At 44.4% G+C, this 20811-nt stretch overlaps 1 protein-coding gene across 1 annotated transcript in view; it reads left to right on the top strand.

The window, feature by feature from the left end:
- Positions 1–20811, top strand: part of YY1 (YY1 transcription factor) — a 40573-nt gene that overhangs the window by 4005 nt on the left and 15757 nt on the right. The window contains exon 2 of the mRNA XM_055288177.2: positions 19955–20117. Within this exon, the coding sequence (XP_055144152.1) occupies positions 19955–20117 (163 nt within the window). The remainder of the gene's footprint in view (positions 1–19954; positions 20118–20811) is intronic.

Raw genomic sequence — 20811 nt, 5'->3', positions numbered from 1 at the left:
CATATGGGTTGAGCATGGTGGGCAGCATTACTGCTTTCGTGTTCTTGGTCTCATTTGATCCTAGGCATGAAGGTTTTAACTACACTATAGTTTCACTAAAATAGCCCCTTAGTTTGGAATGAACTGTGAAGTAACAGTTTTGCATAAGCCCCAAGCTGAGTTACTTGAAGTCCTTATAAAAATAGTTGTACATACAGGGTATTCCCCGAGGGTCTAGTTACTTCTTGGACCCTCTTGGTTTAAAAAGCAAAAAGATCAGGCTGGGTGCAGTGGCTCACACTTGTAGTCCCAGAACTTTGGGAGGCCAAGGCAGGAGGATCACTTGAGCCTAGGAGTTCGAGATGAACCTTGGCAACATAGTGAGACCCCGTCTCTGCAAAAAAACAAACAAAAAAAAACAAAAATTAGCCAGTCATGGTAGCACATGCCTGTAGTCAGTCCCAGCTACTTGGTAGGTTGAGGTGAGAGGATCGCCTGAGCCTGGGAAATCCAGGCTGCAAGTCAGCGGTGATTACACCACTGTACTCCAGCCTAGATGACAGAGTGAGACACTGTGTCAAAAAAAAAAAAAAAAAATTGGCCAGGCGCAGTGGCTCACACCTGTAATCCCAGCACTTTGGCAGGCCAAGGCGGGTGGGTCACGAGGTCAGGAGATCGAGACCATCCTGGCTAACACGGTAAAACCCTGTCTCTACTAAAAATACAAAAAAAAAAATTAGCCAGGCTCGGTGGCGGGCGCCTGTAGTCCCAGCTACTCAGGAGGCTGAGGCAGGAGAATGGCGAGAACACGGGAGGCGGAGCTTGCAGTGAGCCGAGATTGCGCCAGTGCACTCCAGCCTGGGCGAAAGAGCAAGACTCCGTCTCCAAAAAAGAAATATATATATATATTAGTGGGAGTCATCATTTTTCTGGAAACCAAATGGGTTTCTTTTGCTTGCGTGCCATGTTCCTTTAATTTCCCACAGTAAGAGCACTCTGGTGGGCATATTTTGAATGTAATATCAGCATAGGAATCTAATAGTTTTTTAGTAGTTTTAGGCCTTATAGGATCCTTAGAGATCGACTTTTTTTTTTTTTTTCCTTTTTTACTTTTTTTTTTTGAGACGGGGGTCTCACTCTGGCATCCAGGTTTGAGTGCAGTGGTGAGATCTCGGCTCACTGCAACCTCTACCTTCCGAGTAGCACATGCCACCATGCCCGGCTAATTTTTTTGTATTTTTGGTAGAGACGAAGTTTCGCCACGTTGCCCAGGCTGGTCGTGAACTCCTCATCTCAGGTGATTCACCCACCTCGGCCTCCCAAAGTGTTGGGATTACCAACCTGCCCGCCCCCCAACCCCTTTTTTTTTTTGAGACAGGGTCTCATTCTGTCACCTAGGCTAGAGTGCAGTGGGACAGTCACAGCTCACGGCAGCCTCAACCTCCCGGGCTGAAGCGGTCCTCCCACCTCAGCCTTCCAAGCAGCTGGGACCACAGGCTAATGTTTTAATTTTTTTAGGCGTGGGGTCTCCTTGTGTTGCCCAGGCTGGTCACAAACTCCTGGGCTCCAGCAATCCTCCTGCCTCAGCCTTCCAGAGTGATGGGATTATGGGTGTGAGCCACTGTGCCTGACCTCTTTATTTTTTCCTAAATTTTTAATTGTCGTAAACATGTTTAGTTTGTTCTGTATTTATTTTTCTTATTTTTTATTTCTTTTTTTTTTTTTTTTTTTTTTGAGACAGAGTCTCACTCTGTCACCCAGGCTACAGTGCAGTGGCACGATCTCGGCTCACTGCAAGCTCCATCTCCCGGGTTCACGCCATTCTCCTGCCTCAGCCTCCCAAGTAGCTGGGACTACAGGTGCCTGCTGCCACGCCCGGCTAATTTTCTGTACTTTTAGTAGAGATGGGGTTTCACCTTGTTATCCAGGATGGTCTCAATCTCCTGACCTCATGATCCGCCTGCCTCGGCCTCCCAAAGTGCTGGGATTCAGGCGTGAGCCACCGCGCCCTTCCAATTTCTTCTATATTTAACCTGAATATGCTTAGCTGTTTAGTGTGTCAGAGAACTCTGTGCATCTGGAGTATTTTAGTTGTTGCTTTTTAAATTAGAGATGGGGTCTTGCCTTGTTGCCTAGGCTGGCCTTGAATTCCTGGGCGCAGAGTATTTTCCTGCCTCAAATTCCTGAGTAGCTGGGACTACAGACACCCAGCTTCAACTATGTTTTGAATAATCTTAATTGCTTTAATGCCAGTGTTTACTTTGGCCTTTTTCACTATATATGATTAATAAACATTTCAGTGTTGGCAGATTTGGGCACAGCACTATATATTTTTTCCCTAGATATTAATGCTATTACATAGGAGTAACAGTTGTTGTGGGGTTTTTTGGGTTTTTTTTGAAACAGAGTCTCGCTTTGTTGCCCAGGCTGGAGTGCAGTGGCGCGATCTCGGCTCACTGCAAGCTCCGCCTCCCGGGTTCACACCATTCTCCTGCCTCAGCCTCCCGAGTAGCTGGGATTACAGAGCGTGCCACCACGCTCAGCTAATTTTTGTATTTTTAGTAGAGTCTGGGTTTCTCCATGTTGGCCAGGCTGGTCTTGAACTCCTGACTTCAGGTGATCCACCCACCCCAGCCTCCCAAAGTGCTGGGATTACAGACGTGAGCCACCGTGCCCAGCCAGGAGTAACTGTTTTATAACTTAGTTAATTATAAACTAAGCCACTTAACCATTGCATTTAATAGGGAAGATAATGATAAAAACTGAGAATTTAAAACATTTAGTTCAGAGAGAAATTTAGGTGATTTTAAAATCTTGAGATTTCGGGTGGTGGGAAACTGTGACCCTCTCTAAGGCTGTTGATATTTTAATTCGGAGCAGAAGTTGCATTGCCATGTGCATAAACTGCTACATAGATGCCTGGAAGCCTGGGAACAAGCCAGCATGTCCATGGTCACCCCCACCCTATTTCCATTTCCATACATGGGTTTTGTGAGGCGAGGCCATCAGGTGCATACTGCCTGGCCATGGCTAAGGAGGATAGCACAGGTGCGGGGACAGTGCCCCCCCCCCATTCTGTCCCCTGCCAGTCAGTACAGCTTGGGTTGCGGGGGACCTGTGCCTTCTCAAAGTGCTGGCATCTGAGTGGCACCTCCTTCACGCCTAGGAGTCGATGGTCCCTCCCCTGGTGTGCCCAGATTGGCCTCATGCTTCGGGTAGAGCCCTTGTTTGGACCTTGTTGGGATGTGGGGTGGTGAGACCCTACCTGAGCTGTGACCTCCTGAGAGCAGACAAATTAAACTGCTGAAGGAGAGGCAAAAATAATTATTATTCTGTTACACTGAATAGAGAAGCGGCTTGTGCTGGATTAAGCAAAACCTGTAAGATCAGAAAACCATTGATACAAAATCAGTAAATGCAAGGAAGTTGAAATGCATTGAATTTTTCTCAATTTTATAAGTTCAGAAGATGCAGGTTTACCAAAAATCACTAGTCATGACCGTTTGCCATTCCTCTGTGGGTTTTTCACACCCTCCCTCCCCAGTGAAAACTGCGCTGTTTATCACTAACTAGAGATGCTATAAACATGAATTTCTATGGAGCCAAGCTCAAAAAGCCCTCCAAAATAATCACTTCAACCTCATGACCTACATAGGGTAGCCTAAGTCATAGATCTCGAATCCTGATCTGGTAGCTCTGAAAGGTTTAGCTTCCTAATAATGCCTCTTGTGCTGTCAGACTCTCCACTCCAGGTTATTAACCTTGCCTTTTCCCTCCCATTATCAACAACTGACTCCCCCTAGTGGGAAAAGAAAAATCCATATCAGGAAAAGGTCAGGGTTCCTGTCCTATCTACAGTTAGTATTTTAGGCTTTTGGAAGAGAGTAAATTTTTTAAAACATCCATGTCAGACTCCTAGGTGGATATTTACAAAAGGCATTTCTATTTTGTTTTTGAAACCTGCTTAACAAGGTCAGTCTGTTTTAAGGCTGGGAAACTTAGGTTATATTAGCAAAACAGTTATTGCAATGAACGTTACTTAATATTTGCATTCTTTTATTTAACTCTTGATCTGCTCAGGTGACCATTTTTATTCTCTCTGTGCTCTTACTACTTCCAATAGGAAGAGTAAGCAAAAATGAATTTTTCTTTTTCTTTTTCTTTTTTTTTTTTTTTTTTTTTTTTTGAGACAGGGTCTCACTTTGTCACCCAGTCTGGAGTACAGTGGCACAATCTCAGCTCATTGCAGCCTCGACCTCCTGGGCTCAAGCAGTCCTCCTGCCTCAGTGCCCCAAGAGCTGGGACTACAGGCATGCACCACCAGGCACGGCTAATTTTTTGTAGAGACAGGGTTATCAGAATCATGACTTGGATGCAGAAAATAACATTCATGTAATTACTGCAGAGTATTAGGAAGAGCCAAGGGAGATGTTAGAAGTTAGCTGACTGTTGGATGGGCTTGCACCTTTTCATGTGTGATGGACTTTAATAAAACAGCACATAAGGGGAGCCAAGCCATTTCCTAGTTCTAAGTATCTTCTCAGTAGGTTCCATTCTGTTTAACTTCATGAATAATTATCAAGAACAGAAAGCCAGCAGCATCATATTTCCTCTCTAGAGGGGACTGACCTTGGGATCTTTGTAAAATGAGTTGGGGTAGCGGTATCCTTAAAGTCACTTTCAGTCTTTATAGCAGGAAATTCTATTCCTTTACAAACAGAACAATATACTCAATTTCTTTCTTTCTTTTTTACAGAGTCTTGCTCTGTTGCCCAGGCTGGAGTGCAGTGGTTTGATCTGGCTCACTGCGACCTCTGCCTCCCAAGTTCAAACAATTTTCCTGCCTCAGCCTCCTGAGTAGCTGGGATTACAGGTGTGCACCACCACGCCCAGCTAATTTTTTTAATTTTTTTTTTTTTTTTTTTTTTGAGACAGTCTGTCTCTGTCACCCAGGCTGGAGTGCAGTGGCGCGATCTCGGCTCACTGCAAGCTCCGCCTCCCAGGTTCATGCCATTCTCCTGCCTCAGCCTCCCGGGTAGCTGGGACTACAGGCACCCACCACCACACCTGGCTAATTTTTTTTCTTCGTATTTTTTAGTAGAGATGGGGTTTCACCGTGTTAGCCAGGATGGTCTCGATCTCCTGACCTCGTGATCTGCCCGCCTTGGCCTCCCAAAGTGCTGGGATTACAGGCATGAGCTACTGTACCCAGCCTACTCAATTTCTTAAAGCAAGAGTCTTCCATTTTAACATGACCTGGCAAATGAGATATTAGGAACTCTTGAGCAAAAAAAAATTATTTTGAGACAAGTTGTTGCTATGTTGCTGAGACTGGAATGCACTGGCTATTCACAGGTATGATCATTGTGTGTTACAGCCTTGAACTTCTGGGCTCAAGCGGTTCTCCGGCCTTAACCTCCCTAGTAGCTGGGACTAGAGGTGTATGCCACTCCACCCAGCTTGAGTAAAATTCTTTTTTATTTTTGAGACGGAGTCTCGCTCTGTCACCCAGGCTGGAGTGCAGTGGCACAATCTCGGCTCACTACAAGCTCTGCCTCCCAGGTTCACACCATTCTCCTGCCTCAGCCGCCCGAGTAGCTGGGACTACAGGCACCCGCCACCACATCTGGCTAATTTTTTTGTATATTTAGTAGAGATGGGGTTTCACCGTGTTAGCCAGGGTGGTCTTGATCTCCTGACCTCGTGATCCGCCTGCCCGAGTCTCCCAAAGTGTTAGGATTACAGGTGTTAGCCACCACGCCCAGCCAAGTAAAATTCTTAATAGCCATTCAGTTACTTTAGTTTTACACAGTGGTTTCAGATGTGGTTAAGCATTAAAACAATATAAATGGTTATTTGTGATGGACTCTTTCTCGTGTAATTTTTTATTTTTATTTTTATTTTATTTTATTTTATTTTTTGGGAGACAGAGTTTTGCTCTGTTGCCCAGGCTGGAGTGCAGTGGCACGATCTCGGCTTACCTGCAACCTTCACTTCCTGGGTTCAAGCGATTCTCCTGCCTCAGCCTCCTGAGTAGCTGGGATTACAGGCTTGCACCACTACACCTGGCTAATTTTTGTACTTTTAGTAGAGATGGGGTTTCACCATGTTGGCCAGGCTGGTCTCAAACTCCTGAACTCAAGTGATCTGTCTGCCTCAGCCTCCAAAGTTCTGGGATTACAGGCGTGAGTCGCCGTGCCTGGCTTTCTTTTGTAAATTAATTCCCCTCCTCACATAGAAGATCTGCGAGTCAGGGAAAGGGGCTACCATTGCTGTGCAAGAAGCTGTTCTGTTGGTGTCAGGACCTGTCTTTTCAGGAGAGTATTGAACTTTGAATATTGAGGGAATGAATGGCTGCAATTTGTGCTGTAAGGCAGAATCAGGGCTTATACCAAAATACTATTTTGGTGTATTCCTGTATAGGTGGAAAAGAAGTATTAGGGATAGAGAGAAGGTGCAGAAGTGTTCTGTTTTAGATGCAGCATGGGCTTTTAGAGTCAATTCTCAATTCAAATCTCAGATTTGCTACTTACTGCTTTTTTTTTATTTTTTATTTTTTTTTTGAGCTGGAGTCTTGCTCTGTCGCCCAGACTGGAGTGCAGTGGCATGATCTCAGCTCACTGCAACCTCTGCCTCCCAGGTTCAAGCAATTCTCCTACTTCAGCTTCCTGAGTAGCTGGGACTACAGGTGCCTGCCACCACTCCTGGCTAATTTTGTATTTTTAGTAGAGACGAGGTTTCTGCATGTTGGTCAGGCTGGTCTCGAACTGCCGACCCTCAGGTATCTGCCTGCCTCGGCCTTCCAAAGTGCTAGGATTACAGGCGTGAGCCACTGCACCCGGCCTACTTACTGCTCTTTAGATACATTGCTTGTCATTTCTGAGGTCAGTTTCTTCAGCCAAAAACATAGGGTTTAATACCTTGAAGATATTGTTTGGATTGAGAAATGTAACAGTTGCCAGAATGAAACAGGTACTTAATAAAGGATAGTATCCTTTCTTAAGGTCTTTATTAGTAGGAAAAACTGGGAAACAACCTATGTCTGATTTTTGCCTGTTGCTTAGCAGTGAATTGCAAATGTTTAGCTCTCCCCTGTTTCAGTGAAAGGTTGGGTGATGGCAGTGGTGACTCTTTTTTGTCTTTTTTTGCCAGAAGTAACCTAGAGTGGCCAAAATAGAAGGTGTGGAGAAACAAAATCTAGCCAAACATGTACCTGCATACATACATAGGTAAATATCTCAGTTGGTGAAGGTGAATATAGAAAATCGGGATCACAGGAAAAATTACCGTCAACCCTAATGAGGTTACTGGCAGTCAAAATTTAAAAAAAAAAAAAGGAACTTATACTACCTTTATCTGATATTAATTCTGAGGAAATAAAGTGTTTCTTAGGAATGAATTCCTTTGTGTATGAAGGGGACCACTGAGTGGTAGTACTGGCATTTTTCAGCCAATGTGACAAATTTCACAGTGCTGTCTTAGAGATGCCTAAAAAATGTATTAAGGAACGTGGCTGGGCATGGTGCACTTTGGGAGACTGAGGTGGGAGGATCTGAGGCCAGGAGTTTGAGACCAACCTGGGCAACATAGTGAGACCTTGTCTCCACAGAAAATTTAAAAAAAAAAAAGCCAGGCATGGTGGCCTGTGCTTGTAGCCCCAGCTACCCAGGAGGCTGACGTGGGAGAATCACCTGAGCCCAGGAGGTCAAGGCTGCAGTGAGCTCCACTCCAGCCTGGATGACATAATGAGATTCTGTCTCAAAAAGAAAAGAGAGAGAGAGAGAGAGAAATAATATATAAGGCCTTTGATGTTTCTGATTAACATATTGACTAACTGATTAACTGGTTGACTGAATAATGACTCCCAATATAGCCAGATCCTAATTCTTGGAACCTGTGGGTGTTAACCTTATTTGCAAATGTGATTAAACCAAGGCTTTTGGAATAGGGAGAGTATCCTGGATTATCCAGGTGGGTACCAAATATAATCACACAAGTGTCCTTGTATTCACAGGAAGGCAGTGGGAGATTGACTGCCAAAGAGGAAGTAGGAGAGGTGCAAGAGGTTGGAGTGCAGTGAAGAGAAGAGGTCAAGGAATGTAGGCAGCCTTCAGAAGCTAGAATGTGTGAGGGACCAGATTCCCCACTAAAGCCTCCAGAAGGAACCCACGCAATGACTTTATAGCTCTGAAACTGATTCTCACTGCTGGCCTGTAGAACTATAAGAGAATAAATTCCTGTTTCAAACCACCAAATTGGTGGTAGTTTATTACAGTGGTAATAGGAAACTAATACATGTGCTAGCATCCTCTGTATACTTCATTCTGCAGAAACTTGGCAAGTCCCTGTTACGTGCAAGGCACAAGACCTACTGTTCCCCCTTAAACCTAGGAGAGAGGGGAAGTGGAATAAAGGGGCTTTTTTTGCACACTACTCAATTTCCCAGACATGATGGTTGGCATTTAACGTATTACCTTGTTTTAGCCTTATAAGATCGGTGGTATCCTTCCTCCCTCCCTCCCTTTATCCCTTCCTCTCCTCCCCTCCCTTTGCTTCTCTTCTCTTTATTTCTTTGTAGGGGCAGGGTTTCTCTTTGTTGCTCAGGCTGGTCTCTAATTCCTGGCCTCAAGAGATCCTCCTGCCTCAGCCTCCCAAAGTGCCAGGATTACAGGTGTGAGCCCCTGTGCCTGGCCTCATTGTTTAATAAATGAGGAAACCAGGCAAGGTTAAGAGTAGAGCCTGGAGTGACAGGAATGAATGGCTTCTTGAAGGGAAGAGATCTTAATTTGGGTTTTGGAGAGTGGACTGGGGTTAGATCATGAGAGGAAGGCAAGAGGGTAAATTGTATTGAGTACCTTTTACTAGATACTGAGAAAACCACTTTGCTTGGAGCGTGGAGGGCAGGTGAGACTCCATCTTTTTACTTCTCTGGACTTGTAGAGTCCTTCTAGCCTTTCCATTTATTTAGTTCCTTAATTATATCTTTTTGACTGGAAATTGGAGTCTACAAACTCAGTCTTTTGCTTTGCCCCTCAAACTAGACTTGGAGTGATTATTGCTTTGGTAACATAGAAGGACACTGAGCAGCTGGGAGATTGGGATGGGCCAGGGGCTTATTTATACAATACCTTTAACCTTTTGAATAGTACCATATGCAGAAATAGAAACTTTTAAATGTGAGTTAATTGTCCTTCCCCATATATGACTAGTGTTGGCTAGATTTTGTTTTTCCACACGTTCTATCTTAGGCCAAGTTAGTCTTGGTCTAGTTGTTTTAGGTCATTGCATTTAGCCAGAGTGTTAGTGAGCACTGTAGTCACCTAATCGACAGTTTTGGGTAGAAGTTCCTAACATGATGGTTGCCCACATCACCTTACCCCCTTTGAATCAGTGACTGTATCCTCAGCTTTTTCCAAATAGGAATTCTGAGATTTGGCTTTAATTGGCCTTGCCCACTTGTGTTGTGGTAATTAACAATTGTAGACTTAAGTTATATTGGTTAAAGAAACCCATTGCAGTCCAGGCATGGTGGCTGACACCTCTAACCCCAGGGATTTGGGAGGCCAAGGCAGGAGGATCACTTGAGCCCGGGAGTTCAAGACTAGCCTGGGCAACATAGTGAGACCCCATCTCTACCAGAAAAAAAAAACCAACTGGGTGTGGTCGTGCGGTGCACCTGTAGTCTCAACTACTGGTGGAGTGGGGTTGCTGGAGGATCACTTGAGCTAGGGAGGTTGAGGCTGCATTGAGCAGTGATAGTGCCGCTGCACTCCAGCCTGGACAACAGAGTGAGACCCTGTCTCAAAGGAAAAGAAAGAAAGAAACCCATAGAAACTTCTAATAGGGGTTAACTATGTCCTGTGAAACAATAAAAGGTCCTGTCCTCAAGGGAAACTCCAGCAAAGAATAGACATACAACACTTTTTTAATGATCTATAGTGTCTCCAGACAATTTTTAAAGCAGATTTAGATACTTTGCTTCCTGAACATGTTTTACCTAGATGTACATTTGATATTACCCCATCGCTAGTCAATAGAAATCAACAACATTCATAGCATAATTTGACATTCAAAGTGGATCAGTAAACACTTTCCTCTATGTAGCAAATTTTTTTCGGTAGTAATTATGAAGGGAATAGTATTTTTAGTAGCAATGGAGTTTTGCCATGTTAGCCAGGCTAGTCTTTTTTATTTTTTGAGACAGAGTCTCACTCTGTTGCCCAGCCTGGAGTGCAGTGGCGTGATCTCGGCTCACTGCAACCTCTGCCTCTCAGGTTCAAGCTATTCTCCCACCTCAGCCACCCGAATAGCAGGGATTACAGGTATGTGCCACCATGCCCAGCTAATTTTTGTATTTTTAGTGTTGATGGGGTTTCACCTGAGCTCAGGTGACCAGCCTGCCTCAGCCTCCCAAAGTGCTGGGATTACAGGCGTGAGCCAGTGTAACCAGCCAACCAGGGTAATCTTGAACTCCTGGCCTCGGGTGATCAGCCCACTTCAGCCTCCCAAAGTACTGGGATTTAGGCATGAGCCACTGCGCTGGGCCAGGATTAATACTTTTTAACAAAGATTTTTATTATTATTTTTTATAATTTTCTTTTTTTGAGATGGAGTCTCACTGTTGTTGGCCCAGACTGGAGTGCAATGGCACGATCTCAGCTCACTGCAGCCTCTGCCTCCTGGGTTCTAGCAGTTCTCCTGCCTCACCTTCCCAGTAGCTGAGATTACAGGTGCCCGTTACCACGCCTGGCTAATTTTTATATTTTTGCTAGGGATGGGGTTTCACCATGTTGGCCAGGCTGGTCTCGACCTCCTGACCTCAGGTGATCCACCCGCCTTGGCCTCTCAAAGTCCTGGGATTACAGGCGTGGGCCACTGCACTGGGCCAAGATATTTTTTTGAACAAAGAAGGAAACTCATATGTACATATGGCCTATAATGTAATAAATAAAAATTACTAGTTTCTTTTACAGCATCATAAATTTCTATTCTATTTGGTAAAAACTTCTGATTTTCTTTATTTGAGATGGAGTTTCACCCTTGTTGCCCAGGCTAGAGTGCAGTGGCACTATCTTGGCTCACCGCAACCTCCGCCACCTGGGTTCAAGTGATTCTTCTGCCTCAGCCTCCTGAGTAGCTGGGATTACAGGCATGGCATGTGCCACTACCCTGGCCAAATTTTTTTTTATTTTTAGTAGAGATGGGGTTTCTCCACGTTGGTCAGGCTGGTCTCGAACTCCTGACTTCAGGTGATCCGCCTGCTTCAGCCTCCCAAAGTGCTGGGATTATAGGCGTGAGCCACCACACCTGGCCAAGATATTGTTTTGAACAAAGAAAGAAACATGTACATATGGCCTGTAATGTAATAAATAAAAATTACTAGCTTCTTTTACAGCATCATAAATTTCTATTCTGTTTGGTAAAAACTTCTGATTTTCTTTTTGCAAAAATTAGCAAAATGGCCAAATGATAGCAAATATTGACATTATTTAATGTATTACTTTACTGTGTATCCAGCTTGTGAAAATGAGGCAGGTCAAATATTGTCCTTTTGATTTCTTCTGGCAACAAAAGCCAGTGTCTTTTGTCATTTCTCTAGAAGTCTTTTGCAGCTTTTTCATGTATGTTTCTTTTCTCTTTTCTTTTCTTTTCTTTTCTTTTCTTTTCTCTTTTCTTTTCTTTTCTCTTCTTTTCTTTTCGATGGAGTCTTACTCTGTCGCCCAGGCTGGAGTGCAGTGGCACGATTTCAGCTTACTGCAACCTCTACCTCCCAGGTTCAAGCCTCAGTCTCCCGAGTAGCTGGGATTACAGGCACACGCCACCACGCCTGCTAAATTTTGTATTTTTAGTCAAGATGGATTTTTGCCATGTTGGCCAAGCTAGTCTCGAACTCCTGACCTTAGGTGATCAGCCCACCTTGGCCTCCCAAAGTGCTAAGATTACAGGTGCAAGCCACCATGCCTAGCCTATTTTCTTCTTTTTCTTTTTTCTTCTTTTCTTTTTCTTCTTTTTTTTTTTTTCTTTTTTGTTTGAGTCGAAGTCTTACACTGTCGCCCGGGCTGGAGTGCGGTCGTGTGATCTCGGCTCACTGCAACCTTCGCCTCCCGGGTTCAAGCGATTCTCCTGCCTCAGCCTCCCAAGTTAGCTCGGATTACAGGCGCCCGCCACCATGCCCAGCAAATTTTTTTTTTTTTTTTGGTACTTGGTACTTTTAGTAGTGACGGGATTTCACTATGTTGGCCAGGCTTGTCTCAAACTACTGACCTCGTGATCCACCCACCTTGGCCTCCCAAAGTGCTAGGATTACAGATGTGAGCCACTGTGCCCAGCCAGCCTATTATATTTTCTTGTTGACCCTCTTCACAATTTCTGTGCAGTGGTCTCCGGAGAGTTCTTCTAGTTATCTTCCTTGTAGGAAACACTGTTTTTTTAAGGAATAAGTCATAAGCGTGATAACGTGTCTTAAATCTGTATCTTATGAGAATGTGCAATAACCACAAAAATTATTTCAAACTTAGACCAACAAAATATATATATATATATATATTTTTTTTTTTAAGGCAAGAAACTGATATTGTTTAAAAGTGTGGAAGGGCCAGGCACGGTGGCTCATGCCTGTAATCCCAGCACTTTGGGAGGCTGAGCTGGGCGGATCACCTGAGGTCAGGAGTTAGAGACCAGCCTGGCCAACATGGTGAAACCCCATCTCTGCTAAAAATACAAAAAATAGCTGAGTGTGGTGGTGTGCCCCTGTGATCCCAGCTACTTGGGAGGCTGAGACAGGAGAATCGCTTGAACCCGGGAGGCGGAGGTTGCAGTGAGCCAACATCGCACCACTGTACTCCAACCTGGGGGGGACAGATCGAGACTCCGTCTCAGGAAAAATAAATAAATAAGTGTGGAATGTGGTAATGATCAAGAGTACACTTATTTTCAGCCAGTTTTATTATGGTTTTAAAATTATGTACAGACCGTGCAGCCCTCTCTTGTCTGTGCTTAGGGCAGACTGCTTTTGCTGTATGCCACTTGGCACTTAATACGTCACTGAGTACAATTTTCTTTAGACAGAGCTAGTTGTCTCCCTACCTGTGGACATCTCTCTTCAGTCTCCTTTGCAAAGTCTTCCTCATTGTCTTAATATTAGAATTGTTCAGGTTTTGATTCTAATCCTTCTCCTCTCTGACTGTATTCTTTTTCAGTAGATAATCTTACAATGTCTTTCTGGGGCTTTCAATGCAGCCTGAGTCAGGCATGGTATTGTGGGCCTGTAGTCCCACCTACTTGGGAGGCTGCAGCAGGAGGCTCACTTGAGTCCAGGAGTTTGAGGCTGCAATGAGCTATGATCATGCAGACTATGCAGACTATGATCACTCTAGTCTGGTCAACAGAGCCAGACCCTGTCAAAAAAAAAAAAAAATCTATATGCCAGTGATTCTCACAGATTCCGATATAATTGTCTAACCTAGGTTTCTTGTCCCCTATACTTGCATATCTAGTTGCCTTTTTGAGGTCTGCTCATTAGATTTTGCACAGATACCTCAAACCAAAGAGGAACTCTAAATCTTCTGCACATCATCTCTTTCCCACTCTTGTCCTCCATCTCAGCAAATGACACCACCATCTTATAAAAATTACAAGCAAGAAACTCAGGTGGCATACTTGGCATCCCTGTTCCTCCCCAACCCATCTGATTCATTATCTAGCCATGTTTATTTCTCCATCCATTAACAGATGGACAAAATGGTATGTATGTACAGAATATTATTCAGCCATGAAGAGGAATGGAATGTTGTTATATGTTACAACAGGTGGGTCTTAAAAACATTATGCTTAGTGAAATAAACCAGGCATGGATGGCAAATACTGTATGATTCAACTGGTATGAGGTACCTGAAATAGGCAAATTCATAGAGACAGAAAGTAGAATTGAGGTTAGCAGGTGCTGAGGGGAAGTGAAAGTTCTTGTGTAATGGGTATAGAGTTTTTTGCGGGAATGAAGAAAATATTTTGGGTATAGATAGTGGTGATGGTTATACATTCTGAATGTATTTATGGCACTGAACTGTACACTTACATATGGTTAAAATGGTAAGTATTATGGTAATGTATATTTTACCACTTTTTTTTTTTTTTTTTTTAATGAAAACCAGGGAAATACAGAGGTTGGATTTGGCCAACTGGCTGTACTAGCTGATTCCTGATATAGGTCATAAAGTCTCGTCAGCGTCTACTTTAGGCTTCTTTCATGTATTTTTTTGGTTTCTGATTCTGAATTATTTTAGTGACCATCCTGAAGGTTCTTGATATTCTTCAGTGTTGGTACTGTATGCCACTTGCACTTGATATGTCGCTAAGTTCTCTTTAGACAGAGCTAGTTGTCTTCCTACCTGTGGATATACCTCTTCAGTCTCCTTTGCAAAGTATTCCTCAGTCTTTCAATATTGGAATTGCTCAGATTTGGGTTCTGAGCCCCACTCAAGAAGTATTTCCTCATTTGACTTCTCTCGCTAGACTGTAAGTTCCTTGAGAGCAGATACTTTGTTTTTAGCTTTTATTCCCAGTGCCCAGAACAATGCCAGGCACATAGGAGGCCGTCAATATGTGTAGAGCTAATGAAAATAATCATTTAGCCTGTGATTACTTTATGCCATGCATTCAGTCTTCCGTCTCGGCACACCTGAGACATGCCCTCTGGGGTAGACTGCATGTTTGTGTCTCTCCCAGATTCCTGTTTTGAAATCTTAACCCCCAATGTGATGATATTAGAGAGTAGGTCCTTTGGAAGGTAATTTAGGTCTGAGAGTGGAACCCTAATGCATGGGATTAGTGCCCTATAAAAGAGACTCCGGCCGGGCGCGGTGGCTCAAGCCTGTAATCCCAGCACTTTGGGAGGCCGAGGCGGGCGGATCACGAGGTCAGGAGATCGAGACCATCCTGGCTAACACAGTGAAACCCCATCTCTACTAAAAATACAAAAAATTAGCCGGACGTGTTGGCAGGCGCCTGTAGTCCCAGCTACTCGGGAGGCTGAGGCAGGAGAATGGCATGAACCCGGGAGGCGGAGCTTGCAGTGAGCCGAGATCGCGCCATTGCACTCCCGCCTGGGAGACAGAGCAAGACTCCGTCTCAAAAAAAAAAAAAAAAAAAAAGAGACTCCAGAGTGCTAGCTCTCTGGTTCTCTCTACACTATGTGAGAAGACAGTGTGAAGATGGCTATCTGCAAACCAGGGAGTAGGCCCTCATCAAGAACACCACCATGCTGGCACCTTAATCTTGGACTTCTAGCTTCTGAACTGTGGGAAGTAAATGTTGCTTAAGCCACGCAATCTATATTTTTGTTGTAGCAGCCCAAATGGATTAAGACACTTTCATCAGTAGCTTATTCAGAGTAGCACTGATTCTCAACATTGCTATCATTCTGTATCAGAAATATAAAACATGGCCCACACCTGTAATCCCAGCACTTTGGTAGGCCAAGGCGGATTGCTTGGGCCCAGAAGTTCGAAACCAGCCTAGGTAACATAGTGAGACCACATCTCTACAAAAAATAAAATTAGCTGGGCATGGTGGTGCCTGTCTGTGGTCCCAGCTACATGGGAGGCTGAGGTGGGAGGATTGCTTGAACCTTGGAGGTCAAGGCTGCAGTGAGCCGTGATTGCTCCACTGCACTCCAGCCTGGACAACAGAGGGAGACCGTGTCAAAAAAAAAAAAAAAAAAGGAAAGAAATATAAAACATGAGGACAAATAACTCCTTGGCCACCAAAGTATTTCTGTACCACTTGAAAATTTTGATGTAGAAGTAGCTATGCCCAGGCTAGAGGGATAGGCACGTGAAGGGGGTGTCGTAGGAGCAGGCAGCCCTGGGAACAGGAATGAAATTAAAGAATTTGAGTCCTGGCTTAGGGTCAGTAACCATATTTCCTGTCCCTTTTTCTGAATACATCCAGCTATTTTTTTCCTAGGCCCCACCATCTGTGGATAGATAGTCTTCATCTGTGAACGGATAAGGATAACCTTGGGGCCGGGCGCGGTGGCTCACGCTTGTAATCCCAGCACTTTGGGAGGCCGAGGCGGGCGGATCACGAGGTCAGGAGATCGAGACCACGATGAAACCCTGTCTCTACTAAAAATACAAAAAATTAGCCGGGCGTGGTGGCGGGCGCCTGTAGTCCCAGCTACTCGGAGAGGCTGAGGCAGGAGAATGGCGTGAACCCGGGAGGCGGAGCTTGCAGTGAGCCGAGATTGTGCCACTGCACTCCAGCCTGGGCGACAGCGTGAGACTCCGTCTCAAAAAAAAAAAAAAAAAAAAAAAAGGATAACCTTGGGTATATTATCACTAGTGTTCTTTCTGGTTCCAAACAAGAGGCAGCAGAGCTTAACAGTTAAGCATATAAATCTTAGGGGTAGACTTCATGAGTTTACATCTGCCACTTCCTAGCCAGTTAACCCTGAGCAGGTTACTTAACCTCTCTGTGCCCGCCCATTCTCCTCAGTAAAATGAAAAAAATCTGTGATTCCTTGTAATGATGTATAATTATATTTCCTAGAATGAAGAGTGGTGGAATTAGAGGCATTTAAAGTTTACAATTGTATTCAGTGCTTTTCATTGCTGAGAGTGATTGAACTTGATAATGACCACTTGAATCAAATGGAACCTACGTTCTATCTTGATCTTCCTCTCATACTCCAGCTTTGCTCTGAGGTCAGAAAGCTGTGTGCTAAGCAGTTACATGTAGTTTTTGGTGGTTGTAGATTTCGTTTTGGTTTGGTTGTTGGTCTTGATTTTTAACACTGGTGGAAAGGTAATTCAAGATAAAAGTTGAAGCCAGTTTCACTTCTGAAATATTTTATTTTACTACTTTTGGTGAGACAGACAATTTGAGAAGCAAAAACTTGCAGTTAGCCTTGAAAATTTCGGAGTACCTATTTCTAATTTAGGCATCAAAGGTAGAAGAAGGCTTGTTTTTGGCTTCTGGGCACTTCTACTCTACCTTAAGAGGCAAGACCCGCCAGGCACTGTGGCTCCCAGCACTTTGGGAGGCCAAGGCGGGCGGATCACGAGGTCAAGAGATCGAGACCATCCTGGCCAACATGGTGAAATCCTGTTTCTACTAAAAATACAAACAATTAGCTGGGCATGGTGGTGTGCACCTGTAGTCCCAGCTAATCGGGAGGTGGAGGCAGGAGAATCACTTGAACCTGGGAGGCGGAGGTTGCAGTGAGCCGAGATTGTGTCACTGCACTCCAGCCTGGGCGACAGAGCGAGACTCGGTCTCAAAAAAAAAAAAAAAAAAAAAAAAGAGGCAAGACCAACAAAAACTCAAACTGGAGTGATTGAGTCTGTCAGGGAATAATCTAGGAGCTCAAAGAAAAGGTAGGAATCAAGACTGAACTGATGAAATCAACACGCCCTCAAATTCTCTAGAATTTGAGCTAGACTTTAGAGGGGAGGCTGGGTTGAGAAGAGAGGTGGTAAGAGAGAGCAAAACTCACACTTACTGAAAACCTCCTGCCATGCACTGGTGAATTTAACCTGTGAGAAAAGCTGGTTAGAATATAGAAGGCATGTGCAAAGGAGAAATAGAAGGTAAGACAGGGTATGTTGTTAAAGTGGGACCAGGCAGCATTGGACCCAGAATGCCAGACTGAAATAATTTACAGCAGCACTGAAGGGATTATACCATGGGTGAAAATATATCAGCTATATTTTCTGCGCCAGTTTATCTTTTGCAGTATCACTAGAGAAAATAATTGTGAAAATCAATTAAGAAACTACTACAGTCATTTAGGTTTGAGATAATAGGAAATAAATTGATGGCAGTGGATCAAAGAGAGAAGACTGGTGTTTTTTGTTTGTTTTGAGACGGAGTCTTGCTCTGTTGCCCAGGGTGGAGTACAATCTCGGCTCACTGCAACCTCTGCTTCCCGGGTTTAAGGGATTCTCTTGCCTCAGCCTCCCGAGTAGCTGGGCTTACAGGCGCCTGCCACCACACCTGGCTAATTTTTGTATTTTTAGTAGAGTTGGGGTTTCATCATGTTGGCCAGGCTGGTCTTGAACTCCCAAAATGCTGGGATTACAGGCATGAGCCACTGTGCCCTGGCCAAGAGATCTTTTAAAGGGGATCAATAGGATTTGGTGTCTGAGATATGGGAAATGAATTATATGGGGTCTGAATATATGAATATATATATATATGTATTTTTTTTCTTTTTTGAGACAGAGTCTCGCTCTGTCACCCAGGCTGGAGTACAGTGGCACAATCTCCGCTCACTGCAAGCTCCGCCTCCCGGGTTCAAGCAGTTCTCCTGCCTCAGCCTCCGAGTAGCCGGGACTACAGGCGCCTGCCACCACGCCTGGCTAATTTTTTGTATTTTTAGTAGAGACAGGGTTTCATTGTGTTAGCCAGGATGCTCTTGATCTCCTGACCTCGTGATCCACCCCCCTCAGCCTCCCAAAGTGCTGGGATTACAGGTGTGAGCCACCGTGCCTGACCCTTTTTTGAGGCAGTCTTGCTCTAGACTGAAGTTGCAGTGATGTGGTCACGGCTCACTACAGCCTCGACCTCCTGGGCTCAAGTGATTATCCTGCCTCAGCCTCCCAAGTAGCTGGGACTACAGGCATGCACCCCATGCCTGGCTAATTTTAATTTTTTTGTGGAGATGGGGTCTCTCCCTTTGTTGTCCAGGCTGGTCTAGGAACTTCTGGGCTTAAGTGATCCTCCTGTCTTGACCTCCCAGAGTGCTGGGATTACGGGCATGAGCCACTGCACTTGGCCTATTTTTTGTAACCTGTTGGATTTGAGATGGCAGTAAGACATACAAGTAGAGATGTCATACATTTCTTTGAACATATGCTTATTTATTTTTATTTTTTGTTTTTTTTTTTGAGACACTCTCACTCTGTCACCCAGGCTGGAGGGCACTGACATGATCTCAGCTCACTGCAACCTCTGCCTCCCGGTTCAAGCAATTCTCCTGCCTCAGCCTCCTGAGTAGCTGGTATTACATGCATGCACCACCATGCCTGGCTAATTTTTGTATTTTTAAGTAGAGATGGAGTTTTGCCACGTTGGCCAGGGTGGTCTCAAACTCCTGATTGCAAGCAGTCCACCCACCTCGGCCTTCCAAAGTGCTGGGATTATAGGCATGAACCACTGGTGCTGGGCCGAACATACATTTGTTGAGGGCCAGGTATGTGCAGATTTTGAACAAGGCTCTGTAAATGCGTGGGATCAAAACTGACCAACCTCCATGTCCTTATGCAGCTTACAGTCTAGTGGGAGGATGACAAAAATCACACAGCTGTAATTACAAATTGTAGTCAATGGAAATTGCATGAATAAACGCCTTGAGGTTAGGGTAGGTGGGCCATGGTACAATTGGGGAGCTAAAGGGCCACAATAGAGGAGTGAAGAGGGAGGAGGCTGGAGAGGTAGCAAGAGACTAGCTAAGAGGTGAAGGCTATGAAATCAGATTTGAATAAGCACCACTGAATTGGTAGTTGCCAGGAAATGTGTGTGGTGTGAGTAAAAAGCTGAAATCTAGGCTGGGTGTGGTGGCTCATGCCTGTAATACCAGGACTGTAGGAGGTCAAGGCAAGGAGGATCGCTTGAGTGCATGTGTTCCAGACCAGCCTGGGTAACATTGTGAGACCCTGTCTCTACAATAAATAGAAATAATTAGCTGGGTGTGGTGGCACCTGCCTGTAGTCCCAGCTACTCAGGAGGCTGAGGTGGGGGGGTTGCTTGAGCCCAGGAGTTTGAGGCTGAATGAGCCTTGATTGTGATTGGGCCACTGCACTCCAGCCTGGGTGACAGAGTGAGACCGGTTCTCCAAAAAAAAGAGAGAGAGAAAACAAATTGAGCTGGTGGCTGTAAATCACCCCATTTAAGAAGTTACTGGTGAAAGCAGTTTTTGTAGTTTTTAAAATCTATTTACTCAGCTAAAGATAATCAATCTCATGATGTGTTTCAGATGAAAAAAAAGATATTGACCATGAGACAGTGGTTGAAGAACAGATCATTGGCGAGAACTCACCTCCTGATTATTCAGAATATATGACAGGAAAGAAACTTCCTCCTGGAGGAATACCTGGCATTGACCTCTCAGATCCCAAACAACTGGCAGAATTTGCTAGGTAAGTTATAAGAACTTTCCTTTCTTTTAATTACAGAAAGTGCTTGAGTCTTGCCAGCTATGTTTTCCTGTGCCTAAGTCAAAATGGTGGTTTGTATTCTTTCTCTAGGGAAATTCCTGAAAACAAAAGCAGTCGGTTTTATATGTTTGTTTGTTTTTTGTTTCTTTTTTTTTTTTTTGAAATGGAGCCTCGCTCTGTTGCCCAGGTTGGAGTCCAGTGGTGTGATCTCGGCTCACTGCAGCCTCTGCCTCCCGGGTTCAAGCAATTCTAACAGTCAGTTTTATTTTTAGTAGTAACTATGCTATCAATGTGAGTGGCAGCATTTTAGATCCTTGCAGTAAGATGAAGCAAATACCCTTTATTTATAGGCATTGCATGTGAGTAAATAAAACTGCACGTAATTTATTTTGGAATGGATATCTTCCACACTGCCTTATGGCTTCTTGGTACACATTTTATTTTTTATTTTTTTGAGACAAGAGTCTTGCTTGTTGCCCAGGCTGGAGTGCAGTGGTGCAATCTTAGCTCACTGCAACCTCCACCTCCCTGGTTCAAGCGATTCTCCTGTCTCAGCCTCCCAAGTAGCTGGGATTATGAGCGTGTGCCACCACGCCCAGCCAATTTTTGTGTGTTTAGTAGAGACAGGGTTTCATCCTGTTGGCCAGTCTGGTCTCGAACTCCTGGCCTCAAGTGA

The sequence above is a fragment of the Symphalangus syndactylus genome, chromosome 8, assembly GCF_028878055.3.
Source record: "Symphalangus syndactylus isolate Jambi chromosome 8, NHGRI_mSymSyn1-v2.1_pri, whole genome shotgun sequence".
NCBI lineage: Eukaryota > Metazoa > Chordata > Mammalia > Primates > Hylobatidae > Symphalangus > Symphalangus syndactylus.
Note: the sequence above shows the minus strand (reverse complement) of the source record. Positions and strands in the feature narration are given on the sequence as shown.